The 18,469-nt window shown below is 49.9% G+C and overlaps 1 protein-coding gene across 1 annotated transcript; it reads right to left on the reverse strand.

The window, feature by feature from the left end:
• Positions 1-2,312: 2,312 nt before the first annotated feature.
• LOC142489846 (extended synaptotagmin-1-like) lies at positions 2,313-17,882 on the reverse strand. Its single transcript, XM_075591346.1, has 9 exons — positions 17,789-17,882; positions 16,730-16,816; positions 16,444-16,590; positions 14,424-14,617; positions 6,390-6,488; positions 5,240-5,371; positions 4,149-4,254; positions 3,880-3,929; positions 2,313-3,109 (listed from the first exon to the last, which is right to left on the reverse strand). Exons 3-9 carry the CDS (start codon positions 16,462-16,464, stop codon positions 3,076-3,078), a joined length of 636 nt encoding a protein of 211 aa, XP_075447461.1. The 5' UTR covers positions 16,465-16,590; positions 16,730-16,816; positions 17,789-17,882; the 3' UTR covers positions 2,313-3,075.
• Between the last annotated feature and the right edge of the window lie 587 nt (positions 17,883-18,469).

Raw genomic sequence — 18,469 nt, forward strand, 5'->3', positions numbered from 1 at the left:
CCCTCCCTCCCTGTCTCTCCCTCCCTGTCTCTCCCTCCCTCTCCCTCCCTCCCTCTCCCTCCCTCCATGTCTCTCCCTCTCCCTCCCTCCGTCTGTCCCTCTCCCTCCCTGTCTCTCCCTCTCCCTCCCTCCCTCCCTGTCCCTCCCTCCGTCTCTCCCTCCCTCCCTGTCTCTCCCTCCCTCCCTGTCTCTCCCTCCCTCCCTGTCTCTCCCTCTCCCTCCCTCCCTCTCCCTCCCTCCCTCTCCCTCCCTCTCCCTCCCTGTCTCTCCCCCCGTCTCCCCCTGTCTCTCTCTCTCCCCCTGTCTCTCTCTCTCTCCCCCTGTCTCTCTCTCTCTCTCTCTCCCTCTGTCTCTCTCCCTCTGTCTCTCTCCCCTTGTCTCCCCCTGTCTCTCTCTCTCTCCCCCTCTCTCCCTCTGTCTCCCCCTGTCTCCCTCTCCCCCTCCCTCTCCCCTCTCTGTCTCCCTCTCCCCCTCCCTGTCTACCTCTCCCTGTCTCCCTCTCCCTGTCTCTCTCTCTCCCCCTCCCTGTCTCTCTCTCCCCCTCCCTCTCTCTCCCCCTCCCTGTCTCTCTCTCTCCCCCTCCCTGTCTCTCTCTCTCCCCCTCCCTGTCTCTCTCTCTCCCCCTCCGTCTCTCTCTCTCTCCCTCCCTGTCTCTCTCTCTCCCTCCCTGTCTCTCTCTCTCTCCCTCCCTGTCTCTCTCTCTCTCTCTCTCCCCCTCCCTGTCTCTCCCTCCCTCTCTCTCTCTCTCTCTCCCTCCCTGTCTCTCTCTCTCTCCCTCCCTGTCTCTCTCTCTCCCTCCCTGTCTCTCTCTCTCTCTCCCTGTCTCTCTCTCTCTCTCTCCCTCCCTGTCTCTCTCTCTCCCTCCCTGTCTCTCTCTCTCTCTCCCTCCCTGTCTCTCTCTCCCTCCCTGTCTCTCTCTCCCTCCCTGTCTCTCTCTCTCTCTCCCTCTCTGTCTCTCTCTCCCTCCCTGTCTCTCTCTCCCTCCCTGTCTCTCTCTCTCTCTCTCCCTCCCTGTCTCTCTCTCTCTCTCCCTCCCTGTCTCTCTCTCTCTCTCTCTCTCCCCGTCTCTCTCTCTCTCCCCGTCTCTCTCTCTCTCCCTGTCTCCCTCTCTCTCTCCCCCTCTCTCTCTCTCCCCCTGTCTCCCTCTCTCTCTCTACCTCTGTCTCCCTCTCTCCGTCTCCCTCCCTGTCTCTCTCTCTCTCCGTCTCCCTCCCTGTCTCCCTCACCCTCTATGTCTTATCTTAACTGCCGTATACCTACATTGAAGTAACCTACCTTTCTTTCTTCCAGATCTGACTCAAGTTTCACGCTGGAGACATCGGAAGACAGGTAGGGAACACCTCCCCTCCAGTATAATACCTTGAGGAACTGCGGATCAGGTAAGATCCCAGACGGGATTGCTGCTTTAGAAATTGTGAAGAGGGGGCATCCTGACACTGGTTAATGGGTTCAGAATCATTCACATCGGTTTTAATTTTATTTTTTTTCGATTAGTGAGGTCATCCGACGCACGCGCACACACGCACGTAACAAGGACTAATGGTAGTAAAGTATAAGTGTACTACAATAAATAAACTGTTATGTAAAAAAAAAAAATGTGTCCCGTTTTTTCATTTTCAAAATCTGGTCACCCTAGCTCTGGTCCCCAGTCCTGCGAGGAGCTTTGCTGCTGGGACCAGCTGGGACCCCAACCCAGGATAAAGATAAACATTGCTGCGAGGCTGGACACAGCCTGCTCCCTGGAACCGTGTTCCTGTTTGCTGTTTGGAGCTGAAACAGATAAGACTTTATTCTTATTATGCTTATTGGTTATCGTTTGTGTAGCATGTTTTGGGCATGACCAGATTAGCTGGCTGTCCTGTTAGTAAGGGCTCAAGAAGTGAGTTAGTGTCCATAACGGGACTAGGCTTTAATTTGCAAGAAAGTAGTTTCTTAAAGGGACAGTTCACCCGTACTTATTTTGGTTGTGGCTAATAAACCACTAGTGTTTAAAGTTTCCCATCGTGTCAAGCGTCTTACTGACCCCGCCGCGAGGCCATCCTGCCACAGTATATATTTATGTGTAGCAATGCCCATGCATACTTAGGTGCGACAGTGTATGTATATGAGTGTTTGTGCGTATGCACATGAACGCACATACATATGTTTGATAGTGTGTATAGATCAGGTGTGGGCAACTCCAGTCCTCAAGGGCCACCAACAGGTCAGGTTTTCAGGATATCCCGGCTTCAGCATAGTTGGCTCGATCAATGGCGCAGTCTTTCACCTGTGCTGAAGCAGGGATATCCTGTAAACCTGACCTGTTGGTGGCCCTTGAGGACTGGAGTTGCCTACACCTGGTGTAGTTGAATGTCTAAGCAAAATTATTTGCAATAGTTGAAGTGTACACGTGAACTTGTCAACACGTGTGTGTGCGTGTGCGTGTGTGTGCGTGTGCGTGTGTATAAAGCAGTGCTGGAGGCTGTGGCTGAACATCACACACTGATAAAGCGCTAAGGTGTGAAACATAGGATTACATCATCATGTCACGTGACACTGGCTCTACCCTGCAGCTGCGTGGACGGCACTAGAGATGCAAGCGGCTGCAAATTTAAATAAACCAAAGATCACAAGCTGTACTTGTCCACAGTGGGACCACTGGCAGCAGCTGAAACCTTTGCCCAGCTCTGCTGCCTCTTGGTGACTGTTCTATACACACACGTGTACGTATAAATATGCATATATATGCCTCTGTACATGCAGGTGTATATATGTGTGTGTGGTGTAGAAATCAGTACTAGGGGCAGCACTGAGTGGCTTTGCCTGGACATTTTGCCCCCGTCCACTGCAACCTTTCTGGGAGATTAACCACTTTGCTGCCAGGAGTGCCACCAATCTGGCAGCAAAGGGGTCAAAACATGTTACGGCAGAGGCAGGCAGGTCCCAGATATGTCTCCACTCGGCTCTTTATTAATCGTTTCTCTACTAGAGACGTCTTCTTCACACCATCCCTGGTTAGGATCCTGGGTCCAGCAGGTAGCATTGCTGGGAGGCGGAGAGCTCGCCCACACACGGTTACATCCCTGGGAAAGGCCATTACATGCTGGTCTTCTCATCCTTCAGATTGTACCTGTCAGAAAACCAATGTGAGAGAAAGCGGCGCGGTCACAAGAGGTACATGGCTTTTCCAGGCGTTCATTGCAAGCTGAAGAAGTAGCGCAGGTAAAACGCGGGAACAGCAGTCAAATCCCAGTGTCAGCTACTTGTGAGCCTAGGGAAGTGTCCTTATCTCATTGTGCTCCAAACACCAACATTAGAGTGTAAGCTCATCAGGTGAGGTACGCATTGTGCCTGTGAAATGAGATGTACACGCTGTGTGCATTGTCAGCACGGAATAAGAAAAGTATTATGCCATCAAAAGCAAAGCTATCTACTACTAAAACATGGACGTGTTAGAGGCTTCAAATGCAAACCTTACATTATATATTTGAACTGATACAATGACGGGGATGTCACCCTCTTGTAAAATAGGCAACACCTTGTTTTCCCCAATCCTAGCTGGCATTAGACTCTTCATTGCCACTGGGGTCTGTAACACACTATGTCTATCTCTGCTTTCCCTTTACCTAAGGGGATAAATAGGAAGTACTGAACATCATGACTGCAGATGAAGGTACATCAATATTTAGTTTATGTGCTAGGCTGATTATTTCTCAGTGTGAGAGCGTATCTGTGCCGGGGCAGCTGTGTGAATGTGTGCGTGCTTAGCAGTGTTCACGTTTATGGCCGGGTAACCGTGTCTGTGCCAGTGGATGGCTATCCGCTTGTGCATGTGGGCACGTGACTGTGAGTAACTGCGTGTGCGCAGAGAGACACAAGCACAGGTGCTACAAAACTCACCACTGAGTCAGTCCAACTGACAGATCCACCTGGGAAAGATCAATGTGAACCTGAAAGAGAGAGGGAGACCCAAGTCATCAGCATGACGGAGGAACAGTATGTCCCAGGGAGGGTAACGGGGTGGCAGAGAGAAGCCACATTATTGTATGTTACATGTTCAGTGTGAGAGAGAGAGATCGGTAATATGTTGTGCATATGACAATTCAGCATGAAGTTAGCGGGTCGGTGCAGTTGATAGGTGTAGAAATTGAGAAGGGGCTGCGCCTCACCTTTCCAAGCAGCTCCCGTTCCCTTGATATAAAGGACACACTGTTTTTCACCGAGATATCCATCTTCCTTTTTGCTGCTTCCTCCAATGGCAGATCCCACTCAAATCTGCAGGGACAATAACCCGGTGTACTGTATATTGTACACATTCCCCGTCATCCATGGGATGTACCGCAGCTTTGGGATCATTGCCAAGTCATGTGCACCAACCTGTGACTAAAACACTGCGGCCCATATTTACCAACGGGTTGGCAGCCGTCTTCCGGTGCTGGGCGGTGTCCTATGGAATCGCTTTCGTAAATATGGGCCCAACACCGAGATGAGCTAAGCCGTGATGCAGCGTACCACACCCCGATCTGGCATTAACTTCCACTCAAGTCAATGGCAGTTAATGACAGATTGGGTGCGAGGTCCCGCATTGCGGCTTAGTGAATTCTAGCTTAGGTGCCTTATTGCCTTGGCCAGATCACTGAAGGAGTGGCTCAGTGAGAAATTGTGACGCGCTTTGAGTCCCATTGGGAGAAAAGCGCTATATGAAATAAAGTTATTATCATTACAGGTAGTCCTCGCTTTACTACGTTACGTTTTCCGACGGTTGCTAATGCAATCAAAAACTGCATTATTCGCCGCAAATGTCACGGATCCGATGGAAATCGCCAACGGTTACAATTGGTTCCGCTTCCCTACAATCCGTTATCCGACAGGGATTTTTCGGGACGCATTGTGTCCGATAAGCGAGGACTCACTGTATTATCTCTATGATCTAGAAGTGTCCGCTTTGTATGGGGCCTTGATTAAAAGTTGATGAATCTCAAGGCTCTCCACGTTGGGTGCCTGGAGATTCACCCACATTTGTCTACAGGTGGCACTCTTGTCTTCTGTGGAGCACCCGGTAACCTTTTCCTATGACTTTTCGCAATGACAATGTTTTTTGGTGTGCAGTACCATACCTTGAGTAATAGTACAGGTTCGTTATTCTATAGTGTTGTATCAGGCTGACAGGCAGGACAGAAACCCCTCAGTATGGCACAGAGTGATGTGTGTAAGGTTGGACATTTCATTCGATGCGTGTTAGGAGCAGTGTGGGACTCACTTCTCATTGAACTCCGGGTTGCTGGTCCGCTTCTTCACAGCGGTTTTCCTTTTGGTCCACCGGTTTTTGTCCGGCAGTAAAATCAGAGACACGTAGGGGTCAGGAGGCTCCCCGGAGGAGAGGCACAGTTTACTGACAGGAGAGAAAGCAAAGGAAAAGCTAGTTATGCAGAAAACATAGGGCGTTTTAATGAATATATCTGACGTTTTTTAAACCTCATCGACATGTGTGTGCCTGTGTTTACAATATGTACATGTGTGTTAGCATGCATGTATGTTTGTGTGAACGCCTGTGTCTACGTGTCATTTGGTCGTAGAGGCACCTTTTAATGGGCTAATACAAACATTTCACGCATGCAGACTGGCACTTCACACTGTGTAAATTGTGGATTTCTGTGTATTAAGTTAGTACAGTGACAGTGACCCAGCAATGCCAGCGTTTATACTGTATGTTTTTGCACATGAGAAAATGAAATCTAATTTCCCGGGAAACCGGCTTACAAAGTGGCACTATTGCAAAATAGTCAACTCCAAATGCCGTCGACAGCCCATTTTAAAGGTGCGATCCAACAGACCAAATAGCACCGCAATGTAATAATGGCACTGATACATTCAATGGGTCTGGAGGAGAGATGTCTTTTATAATAAATACATTAAATCAAGGAAAAACAAGCATCAAATCTTACATATTTAACCCATTAATGTTTCACCCATTAAATATTTACTGCTCACTGTAGGGATAGTTTGACTTTATCTTTAAGGAAAAACGGATTTATTTACCCAAGACTGTTTATATATCGCTTGCTATACAGTATAAATAGCTCTTCTTTCACATGAGCTAATACTGTAATTGGACATTTTCTATACTTCAAATTCTAAGTGCAAACCAGTGTGATGGTGGTGTAATAAAACAGAAAAGGCAAAAACATTTGGTATTTATATCCATTTTCTCCCGCGCAGGCTGAACACACCCACACGTATATATGTATATTAAACTAAACAACTTACATTTTATTTGCCAAATATACAACAAATATGTAGCCCTCTAACTGAATAACCCACGTTTTACTTTACCATAGGAGACTGATATCAAAGGCTTCAGTATGTTGTGAGTGCAATGTGCTGTATGTACACATCTGTATGTAAGTTACCTGCAGCTGTGTATCACGGCCACAAGCTTGCCCTCCTTTGCAGGGTAATACAGGGTCAGACGCAACTGTCCAAGCGGTGAGTCAGTCATCTGCAAATCACTGCGGGAGGAGAGGGCAAACATCTGTACACCCAAAGAAACTTTGAAAAAAACAGGCAGCACTTCCATAAAGAAGGTCCCTGTTATCCCACATCTCCTCATCACATGGTCCCTGTTATCCCACATCTCCTCATCACATGGTCCCTGTTATCCCACATCTCCTCATCACATTGTCCCTGTTATCCCACATATCCTCATCACATGGTCCCTGTTATCCCACATCTCATCACATGGTTCCTGTTATCCCACATCTCCTCATCACATGGTCCCTGTGATCCCACATCTCCTCATCACATGGTCCCTGTAATCCCACATCTCCTCGTCACATGGTCCCTGTTATCCCACATCTCCTCATCACATGGTCCCTGTGATCCCACATCTCCTCATCACATGGTCCCTGTTATCCCACATCTCCACATCACATGGTCCCTGTGATCCCACATCTCCTCATCACATGGTCCCTGTGATCCCACATCTCCTCATCACATGGCCCCTGTTATCCCACATCTCCTCGTCACATGGCCCCTGTTATCCCACATCTCATCACATGGTCCCTGTTATCCCACATCTCATCACATGGCCCCTGTTATCCCACATCTCCTCGTCACATGGTCCCTGTTATCCCACATCTCATCACATGGTCCCTGTTATCCCACATCTCATCACATGGCCCCTGTTATCCCACATCTCATCACATGGTCCCTGTTATCCCACATCTCCTCGTCACATGGTCCCTGTTATCCCACATCTCCTCATCACATGGTCCCTCTGATCCCACATCTCCTCATCACATGGCCCCTGTTATCCCACATCTCCTCATCACATGGTCGCTGTTATCCCACATCTCCTCATCACATGGTCCCTGTGATCCCACATACCCTCATCACATGGTCCCTGTGATCCCACATCTCCTCATCACATGGTCCCTGTTATCCCACATCTCATCACATGGTCCCTGTTATCCCACATCTCATCACATGGTCCCTGTTATCCCACATCTCTTCATCACATGGCCCCTGTTATCCCACATCTCCTCATCACATAGTCGCTGTTATCCCACATCTCCTCATCACATGGCCCCTGTTATCCCACATCTCCTCATCACATGGTCGCTGTTATCCCACATCTCCTCATCACATGGTCCCTGTGATCCCACATACCCTCATCACATGGTCCCTGTGATCCCACATCTCCTCATCACATGGTCCCTGTTATCCCACATCTCATCACATGGTCCCTGTTATCCCACATCTCCTCATCACATGGCCCCTGTTATCCCACATCTCCTCATCACATAGTCGCTGTTATCCCACATCTCCTCATCACATGGTCCCTGTTATCCCACATCTCATCACATGGACCCTGTTATCCCACATCTCCTCATTACATGGTCCCTGTGATCCCACATACCCTCATCACATGGTCCCTGTGATCCCACATCTCCTCATCACATGGTCCCTGTTATCCCACATCTCATCACATGGTCCCTGTTATCCCACATCTCCTCATCACATGGCCCCTGTTATCCCACATCTCCTCATCACATAGTCGCTGTTATCCCACATCTCCTCATCACATGGTCCCTGTTATCCCACATCTCATCACATGGACCCTGTTATCCCACATCTCCTCATCACATGGTCCCTGTTATCCCACATCTCATCACATGGCCCCTGTTATCCCACATCTCCTCATCACATGGCCCCTGTTATCCCACATCTCCTCATCACATGGTCCCTGTTATCCCACATCTCATCACATGGCCCCTGTTATCCCACATCTCTTCATCACATGGCCCCTGTTATCCCACATCTCCTCATCACATGGTCCCTGTTATCCCACATCTCATCACATGGCCCCTGTTATCCCACATCTCTTCATCACATGGCCCCTGTTATCCCATATCTCCTCATCACATGTTCCCTGTTATCCCACATCTCATCACATGGTCCCTGTTATCCCACATCTCCTCATCAAATGGTCCCTGTTATCCCACATCTCCTCATTAGGAGGAGGGAGAGAATATTTGTAGCTGCAGAGTAAGCGTCTGTCTGCAGAGTTTGTTTGTAGCTGCATTTTCTGCCTATCGTGTGTGTCTGCTGCAGAGTTTGTGTGTGTATGTGGCTGCTGCAGAGTTTGTGTGTGTGTCTGTCTGCAAAGTTTGTGTGTATGTGTGTTTGCTGCAGTTTGTGTGTGTCTGCTGCAGAGTTTGTGTGTATAGCTGCAGAATTTGTGTGTGTGTGTGTGTGTAGCTGCAGAGTTTGTGTGTGTGGCTGCGCTTATAGTGCTGTCGCCACGACACGACGGATACGGTGACGTCACGCTGCGGTCGCTGGAAAAATCCAATTGACTTGACTTCCAGTGATCGCGACCAAGCCGTCGTGATGCTTCTACTATAAGCGCATGTGACGGCAGCAATACATTTGTTTTGCCGCAATGTCGAGTCAGCGGCACTATAAGCGCAGCGTGTGTGTGTGTATGTGTAGCTGCAGAGTGTCTGTAGCTGCAGAGTTCCTGTGCGTATGTGTAGCTACAGAGTTTGTTTGTAGCTGCATTTTCTGTCTATCGTGTGTGTGTCTGCTGCAGAGTTTGTGTATGTGTGTGTGTCTGCTGCAGAGTTTGTGTGTGTGTGTCTGCTGCAGAGTTTGTGTGTGTGTAGCTGCAGAATTTGCTGCAGAATTTGTGTGTGTGTGTGTGTGTGTAGCTGCAGAATTTGTGTGTGTGTGTGTGTAGCTGCAGAGTTTGTGTGTGTAGCTGCAGAGTTTGTGTGTAGCTGCAGAGTTTGTGTGTGTAGCTGCAGAGTTTGTGTGTGTGTGTAGCTGCAATTTATGTGTGTGTGTGTGTAGCTGCAGAGTTTGTGTGTGTAGCTGCAGTTTGTTTGTGTGCCTGTGTGTGTAGCTGAAGAGTTTGTTTGTGTGCGTGCATGCGTGTAGCTGCAGAGTTTGTGTGTGTGTGTAGAGCGAAAAAGTGTGTGGTGCTGCTGTGTTGTAATGTGTGTGTAGCAGCAGAGTTTGGATGTAGCTACAGATTTTGTGTAGCAGCAGTTTGTGTGTTTGGAGCTGGTGTGTTTGTGTGGAGCTGCAGTGTGCTGTGTGTGTGCAGCTGTTTGTGTGTAGAGCTGCAGTGTGTTGTGTGTGTGTGTGTGTAGCTGGTGTGTGTAGAGCTGGTGTGTGTGTCTGTGTGTGCGGATATAGATAGCTGCAGTGTAAGAGTATATAGAGGTTCTTTAATGTATTTACCATTTTATTTTAATAAAAAAATCTATATAACTATACAAAAGTGTCAATGGAGAAAGAGTGGCTCAGTGAGTAAAGACACTGACTGGCACTGAGAGTTTGAAGCAGGGGAGCCTGGTTCAATTCCCGGTGTCGGCTCCTTGTGACCTTGGGCAAGTCACTTTATCTCCCTGTGCCTCAGGCACCAAAAAATAGATTGTAAGCTCCACGGGGCAGGGACCTGTGCCTGCAAAATGTCTCTGTAAAGCGCTGCGTAAAACTAGCAGCGTTATACAAGAACATGCTATTATTATTATTAAAGAAAAAAGCCTACATTCAGCCTATAATAGTAATAATCCCCTCAGAACAGGGCATTAGTGGCCAATAATGCCCTGGCTGGGTTAAAGTCCCTCGGCTTCACTTCAGGCCTTCAACTCTTCCAGCCAGGGCATTATTGGCCAGTAATGCCCTGTTCTGAGGGGATTATTACTTAATAAAACATAATAAGACAGACAATGAATTGCATTAACATACAATGATGAACCTTACTACCTAGACATTAACACAAACAGATACAGTATAGAAACATTCAGTTATGATTTTATCTTCTGTGTCATGGAACAAGAATCACATCTCTGTTTCACCCCCCCCCCCCCCCCTTTCCTTTGCAGCTTCTGCTTGTCAGGTTCTCATTCCAGCTGCATGTATTTTGCTCTGTACACACACAGTGCCTGTGTGTTAGACACAGTGTTGCGATCCCTGTCTCTGCATTATGCCAGTGAATTGCTACAGCATCCTCAGCCTTTCTATCAGAATGGGCTAGTCTGCTTTCTCCCCCTCTGCCTTGCTGACAGATGGTCTGTTACCCAGAATACACTGGCAATTCCTTTTCACATTCAACACTGGCTGAGTGAGTACGTTTCTGTTTGCTCTCTACTGGCAAGGCCTCATCCTTTTCACCTGCTCTTAACTACAAAGCATCCATAAAGAAGCACTCTCCCAACACAACATTACACCCACAAGTGCCTGTATTTACTGCTGCTTTTCTAATAAAGTGAAGAAAATATAACAGGGCTTGGTGTGCGTTGAAAAGAGGGCTGAGTTGAACCTATCTGGGCTATTTATACCAACATGACTCTGGCCTCAGAATATTCTGAATTGGGAGACGCCTGGGGCTCCCTTTCCTCATTTCTTCTATATCCTCCCCCCTTTCCTCTACCTCCTCCCTATTTCTATTGCAGTGTATTGTTCTTTCCTTCATGTTTCTGCCACCAACTGACTTCTAGGCTTTGGGGACATATAATTTACTGATTGGCAGAGTCTGAGAGGCTCCTACCCAAAACAGTATGAGATTAGATTTATGATATTTTAAATTACATATTGTGTGTGTACAGTTCCATTAAATAGCTATGTTAGCCCACCTATGTCTGGAATGAATGACCTTATTGTTTTATACCCTTGGTTGGTCTTTGTGTTATGGCTCAGAACTGGGTGAGATGGAAGTCTGATCTTCTATAAGTAATCATCTCCAAAGAACAGTTATTATTATGATAGGCTAAATACATATTTTTCTTGTGTATTTTTCAATAAGAACACCGACCTGTCCGGTATCTCCCCCTCACCCCCTTGGATAAGGAGCCAGAGGATAGGAGGGGACGGTATGCGAGAGACCTGCGAGTCGCTGGTGAGTGTGACTAGAATTTGACATTTGGTGAGGTGCCAACATTTCTAAGCATTACTGGGCAATTAAAGCCCAGAATTTTAACCTTTTTAACCTTTTATACAGGTTACAACTGGAAACGCGGTTTTGAAATCAGGAGTTCAGAAATGCTCCAATCTCAACATATAAAAATCTACACATCTTAATATATAAAATCGAAAGGTTAGTGCTATCTGCGGTGAATCTGATTGGTCCTCAGCCTCTGGCCAATCAGATTGGTGGGTCTGACGTCACCCAACTGCCACTCTCTTCCCCCTCGGCCACACACACACACACACACCTCTCTCCCCCTCCCGGCGCTCATCTCCCTCTCCCTCCCGGTGCTCCGCTCATCTCTCCCTCCGTCCCGGTGCTCCGCTCATCTCTCCCTCCGTCCCGGTGCTCCGCTCATCTCTCCCTCCCGGCGCTCCGCTCATCTCTCCCTCCCTCCCGGCGCTCCGCTCATCTCTCCCTCCCGTTGCTCCGCTCATCTCTCCCTCCCGGCGCTCCGCTCATCTCTCCCTCCCTCCCGGCGCTCCGCTCATCTCTCTCTCCCGGCGCTCATCTCTCCCTCCCGGCGCTCATCTCTCCCTCCCGGCGCTCATCTCTCCCTCCCGGCGCTCCGCTCATCTCTCCCTCCCGGCACTCCGCTCATCTCTCCCTCCCGGCACTCCGCTCATCTCTCCCTCCCGGCGCTCCGCTTATCTCTCCCTCCCAGCTCTCCGCTCATCTCTCCCTCCCGGCGCTCCGCTCATCTCTCCCTCTCTCCCTCCCTGCGCCCCACTCACCTCTCCCTCCCTGCCGGTGCCCCGCTCACCTCTCCCTCCCGGCGCTCCGCTCACCTCTCCCTCCCGGCGCTCCGTTCATCTCCCTCCCGGGCGGGGGAACAGGCATTGGCCAGGCAGGATGCAGCTGCCTCGCGGCACCTAAGATGGCGGTGCCCGAAGGGACCCCCTTCCTCCCTCGCGGCGCCGAGTGAGAAGATGGCAGCGCCCGGAAGTAGAGGTAGGTGTCGCGTGTGTGTCGCTCTCCCACTCTCCCACTTCCCCCCACCTCCCAGAGCACGCTCTCTACGGCTCAACATCCCCGAGGAGCAGGAGGAGGGCGAAAGGGAGTTAATACCTCCTTTGTGCCACCGGGAGTCGGCGGAGGCCACGAGGGGGGAGACAACCATTGGCAGGTGAGGAAATGCAGGGGGAGGAATCCATGCCTTTGACGCCCCCCCCTGCCTTTCACGTCCCCCCCTGCCTTTCACGCCCCCCCCTGCCTTTCACGCCCCCCCTGCCTTTCACGCCCTCCCCCTGCCTTTCACGCCCTCCCCCTGCCTTTCACACCCCCCCCTGCCTTTCACGCCCCCCCCTGCCTTTCACGCCCCCCCTGCCTTTCACGCCCCCCCTGCCTTTCACGTCCCCCCCTGCCTTTCACGCCCCCCCTGCCTTTCACGCCCCCCCTGCCTTTCACACCCCCCTGCCTTTCACGCCCCCTCCCCTGCCTTTCACGCCCCCCCTGCCTTTCACGCTCCCCCTGCCTTTCACGCCCCCCGTGCCTTTCACGCCCCCCCCCTGCCTTTCACGCCCCCCCCTGCCTTTCACGCCCCCCCTGCCTTTCACGCCCCCCCCTGCCTTTCACGCCCCCCCTCCCCTGCCTTTCATGCCACCCTCTTTTGACAAAGTCTCTAAACGAGACGAAACGCGTCAAGAAGTACCTTGTAGCCGTTTTAGTCCTGTGCTGTCATGCACTCATTAAACATGGACTTTTAGATTAACAGCGTGTGGACTCCCTGTTTCATATCCTGACGGCAGCTGTGCACCGCCTGATTACCCGCTTTCTACTGTTATACCTATGTGGGCTGGAGCACGCATCAGCATACCCGGTTCAGAGTACCTTCAATTTATCCAGTGATCGGAAGGCGACGTGTCAAGATTGTGAGTACCTACCCTTCGTTCTCTCCCCGCAGTGGGACTGCTCTGTATGTGTGATTTTGGGACAGTGAGGGCAGTGGCAGGGGATTGCGGTGTGTGTTGCCGGTCATAGTCTCCTGGCTGGAGACACGGCACCGCCGTTTATATCTATCCCCCTTACCACTCAAACACCCCTTCCAGCAGGAAGATCTGTTATCACACAGAGCACACATAACACTTATTTTTGCTTACTACTCTATATGGTTGGACTCTGAAGGGGAACTGTTTATTGTATTGATTATCCAGTGGATTTCGTCTGGAGTCTGTGTAGTGATTATTTGTGCACAATTCTAGCAGCATCAGTCATACCATGAAGCAATTCTGGGACACTTTGCATTTCATGCCACCCTCCCCTGCCTTTCACGCCCCCCTCCCTGCCTTCGGGCAATGCCGGGTATATCAGCTAGTATTTATATATAAATCAAGAGAATTGAGATATCGCACAAGCAATAAAACATCTGGTAACACCCCTATCTGCTCATAACGTCCTCTCTTATCCCCTATCTGCTCATCACGTCCTCTCTTATCCCCCATCTGCTCATCACGTGCCCTCTCTTATCCCCCATATGGTCACCACGTGCCCTCTCTTATCCCCCTATCTGTTCATAACGTCCTCTCTTATCCCCCATCTGCTCATCACGTGCCCTCTCTTATCCCCCATATGGTCATCATGTGCCCTCTTATCCCCTATCTGCTCATCACGTGCCCTCTCTTATCCCCCTACCTGCTCACCACGTGCCCTCTCTTATCCCCCTATCTGCTCATCACGTGTCCTCTATTATCCACCTATCTGCTCATCACATGCCCTCTCTTATCCTCCTATCTGCTTATCACGTCCTCTCTTATCCGCCATCTGCTCCTCACGTCCTCTCTTATCCCCCTATCTGCTCATCATGTCCTCTCTTGTCCCCCAAATTGTCATCACGTCCTCTCTTATCCCCCCATCTGCTTATCACATGTCCTCTCATTCCCCATCTACTCATCACGGTCTCTCTTATCCAGTCTCCTGTCCTCTCATATCACCCACCTTCCAGTTTCCCTATGTCCCATATGGCTCTCACCTGTCTGAGTTGGGCAGCCGGTTGCGAAGGTCATATGTGGATGGGTTGACAGGGAAAAGGTCCCCCAACGCAGGCAGGAAGGGGTCTGAGCCCGAATTTTTCAGAGGGCTGGGGGGTCTCGGTTGGAGGGAAGAAGATACAGAGACGAGGCCAAGAGTGTGGAGCTCAGGGCTGACATTCGGAGAGGCCAAGATCTGAGGGACAGAGGAACGGGATCAGGCAAGGAGATGGGGGATGAAACTACTTAAGTAGCAGAAAGCGTCAATATGCCTCTTACCCCACTAGCATTGTAGGGTTTAATGTTAAAGGAAGAGGGCAGGGAGGATTTGGAGGCATGATTGAGGAAGGGCAGTAAGGAGCCCCAAGAAGGAACAAGGGAGGAATGGAGGCCACACTACTCTTGGGAAACCCTAGCTCAGGGTGTGTAAGCATTACCGCTCGTCTCTTAAGAAGGGCAGTGATGTATGTGTGTTTATATACTGAAAATAGAGGAACAACAGAGAGGCATGGGGTTTATATGAGAGATGGGGCAGAGAGGCATGGGGTTTATATGAGAGAAGGGGCAGGGAGGCATGGGGTTTATATGAGAGATGGGGCAGAGAGGCATGGGGTTTATATGAGAGAAGGGGCAGAGAGGCATGGGGTTTATATGAGAGATGGGGCAGAGAGGCATGGGGTTTATATGAGAGAAGGGGCAGAGAGGCATGGGGTTTATATGAGAGAAGGGGCAGAGAGGCATGGGGTTTATATGAGAGAAGGGGCAGAGAGGCATGGGGTTTATATGAGAGAAGGGGCAGAGAGGCATGGGGTTTATATGAGAGAAGGGGCAGAGAGGCATGGGGTTTATATGAGAGAAGGGGCAGAGAGGCATGGGGTTTATATGATATAAGGGGCAGAGAGGCATGGGGTTTATATGAGAGAAGGGGCAGAGAGGCATGGGGTTTATATGAGATAAGGGGCAGAGAGGCATGGGGTTTATATGAGAAGGGGCAGAGAGGCATGGGGTTTATATGAGAGAAGGGGCAGAGAGGCATGGGGTTTATATGAGAGAAGGGGCAGAGGGGCATGGGGTTTATATGAGATAAGGGGCAGAGAGGCACAGGGTTTATATGAGAGAAGGGGCAGAGAGGCATGGGGTTTATATGTGAGAAGGGGCAGAGAGGTATGGCGTTTATATGAGAGAAGGGGCAGAGAGGCATGGGGTTTATATGAGAAAAGTGGCAGAGATGAATGAGGTTTATATGAGATAAGGGGCAGAGAGGCATGGGGTTTATATGAGAGAAGGGGCAGGGAGGCATGGGGTTTATATGAGATAAGGGGCAGAGATGAATGAGGTTTATATGAGAGAAGGGGCAGAGAGGCATGGGGTTTATATGAGAGAAGGGGCAGAGAGGCATGGGGTTTATATGAGAGAAGGGGCAGAGAGGCATGGAGTTTATATGAGAGAAGAGGCAGAGAGGCATGGAGTTTATATGAGAGAAGGGGCAGAGAGGCATGGGGTTTATATGAGAGAAGGGGCAGAGAGGCATGGGGTTTATATAAGAGAAGGGGCAGAGAGGCGTGGGGTTTATATGAGAGATGGGGCAGGGGCTGAGAGGCATGGCGTTTAGTGTATATGAGAGAAGGGACAGAGAGGCATGGTGTTTATATGAGAGAAGGAGCAGAGAGACATGGGGTTTATATGAGATAAGGGGCAGAGATGAATGGGGTTTATATGAGAGAAGGGGCAGAGAGGCATGGGGTTTATATGAGAGAAGGGGCAGAGAGGCATGGGGATAATATGAGATAAGGGGCAGAGAGGCATGGGGTTTAGTGTATATGAGAGAAGGGACAGAGAGGCATGGTGTTTATATGAGAGAAGGGGCAGAGAGGCATGGGGTTTATATGAGAGAAGGGGCAGAGAGGCATGGGGATAATATGAGATAAGGGGCAGAGAGGCATGGGGTTTATATGAGAGAAGGGGCAATGGAGCATGAGGATATCTAAGTAAATAATTAAATGGTGGTTGTGAGTCACTCACCCTCATCTGGGCTCTTAGCATAACCTGGCTTTGGGGTCCAGACGAACTCAGAGGGAACCAGCCATCGAGGGTCAGTGATTCCGCGGTCAGGAGGTCCCAGAGGGGGATCGTAAGAGACCCCAGAGGGTTCTGACTCTCATCTCGAAGCTAAAAATGAAGAGAGATGCAGAAACAAACAGGTAGAGAGCGGTAGCAAGAGAAGAGATGGAAAGATGACAGACCCCAGATCTAGGGGTGCACATGAGGACTAAAGAGACAAGAGGACTGTTTCAGCTCCCACACTTACCTGGAGCTGCAGTGTCTCGCTGTTGGGGTTCTTGATGAAGAATGAAAAGCTTTCATCCCACTCAGGAGAGTTGCTCTTTGTAGTGATCTGTGAACAAAACGCAGAGAAACCTGTTTAACATTCAGACTAAACTCTTTTGGCATCATTTAGGAAAGGGGTTTATGCACTAAAGGAGGGAGGGAGAAATGTTTAAAAAGAAATACCTTCTTTCTTTATAACGCATGTGAAATGGTGACTAGTGAATAAAAAAAAGTAGTGGTGCTTCTGCCTGGTAAATAAAGACGTAGTATTGTTACAGTGATCCATAATGAGATACTTTAGTAGTATTGTAGTATTGTTACAGTGATCCATAATGAGATACTTTAGTAGTATTGTAGTATTGTTACAGTGATCCATAATGAGATACTTTAGCCACATCCTCTTGATGCGTGGAGGTGAGACACATAACAGCACAGCTATAACTCCACGATCGAGAGCAACACCTCAATCTGCAAAAGGTCACTGAGCAATGTCAGAGGACAGAATAGGTACACTACCGACACACTTAATCCCACTGCGGCCAGATCCGCAAGCCGGGAGATTTCCCGGCTTGCTAGTGGCCGCCCCTCGGCGTGCCGCGCGTCATAGACGCGCGGTCACGCGTCTTCGGGAGCGTGCGCCCCCTGTACGCGCGTCCAGGGGCTCCCCGAGGGAGCCCTGGTGTCCCGCGATCGCGGGACAGCGGCAGGGGGTTCCGGGGGACCCGGCAGCGGTAGGGAGAGAGCCCCGATCGGAGGGCGCTCTTCCGCTGCTTTGGCGCGCGCCCGTCACTCTCGGGCGCGCGCCAGGCTACTGCTGCGGCCAAGAACGGGCAAATGCTCGAATAAACTTGGCCGCAGCAGTAGCACAGCTAACTCTCTATACAATGGAACCACTATGTTTCCAATAGCCATAGATACGGCAGGGAATACATCAGCAGAACACCGCTATGTCTCCATACAGGAGAGCAGAGCTCTCCACTTCAGGCTCTTACAGCGGTCAGGGACATGTCAGGCAGCAGACCTATTGCCAGGTACCTACCTTGGTCTTGTAAGTGACTTTCCTCACGGTTATCTCTGCGTTTGCTATTGGATGTTTGTTTCCTTTCCGCTTCTGTATTTTGGGGGGACATTAAAAAAATGTTAAAAAGACACTGAGGAATTAGAGAGAGACACTGAGGAATTAGAGAGAGACACTGAGGAATTAGAGAGAGACGCTGAGGAATTAGAGAGAGACGCTGAGGAATTAGAGACACTGAGGAATTAGAGAGAGACACTGAGGAATTAGAGACACTGAGGAATTAGAGAGAGACACTGAGGAATTAGAGACACTGAGGAATTAGAGAGAGACGCTGAGGAATTAGAGACACTGAGGAATCAGAGAGTTACTGAGCTAGGGAAGAACTCAGGCTGTTAGCCAAATGGCTGGGAAAAGAATCCATGGAACACGCAAGGAGACTCGGGGCAGCAAATGTGAACCACCCCCAAGTAGGTCTTGACCTAGTATGGGAAAGGCTAGAAGAGTGCTACGGCAGCCCCGAAGCAGTCGAAGATTCGCTCTTCAAAAGAGTCGACAGCTTTCCCAGGATCACAACTAAAGACTACTCGAAGTTACGAGAGCTCGGGGACCTGCTGCAAGAGCTGGAGTTTGCAAGAAAAGACCATTCCTTAACAGATCTCAACGTCCTAGACTCAGCTCGCGGAGTGAGACCTATCTTGGAAA

This window comes from Ascaphus truei, chromosome 3, assembly GCF_040206685.1.
Source record: "Ascaphus truei isolate aAscTru1 chromosome 3, aAscTru1.hap1, whole genome shotgun sequence".
Taxonomy (NCBI): Eukaryota; Metazoa; Chordata; class Amphibia; order Anura; family Ascaphidae; genus Ascaphus; species Ascaphus truei.

Excerpts from the sequence above, each read along its gene's own strand:
- LOC142489846 (XM_075591346.1), bottom strand. The coding sequence starts at position 16,464 with ATGCTAAGAGCCCAGATGAGG. Across the intron at positions 6,489-14,423 it reads CGGCTGCCCAACTCAGACAG|TGATTTGCAGATGACTGACT; the intron begins GTGAGAGCCATA and ends CTCCTCCCGCAG. Across the intron at positions 3,930-4,148 it reads AACGGGAGCTGCTTGGAAAG|GTTCACATTGATCTTTCCCA; the intron begins GTGAGGCGCAGC and ends TCTCTCTTTCAG.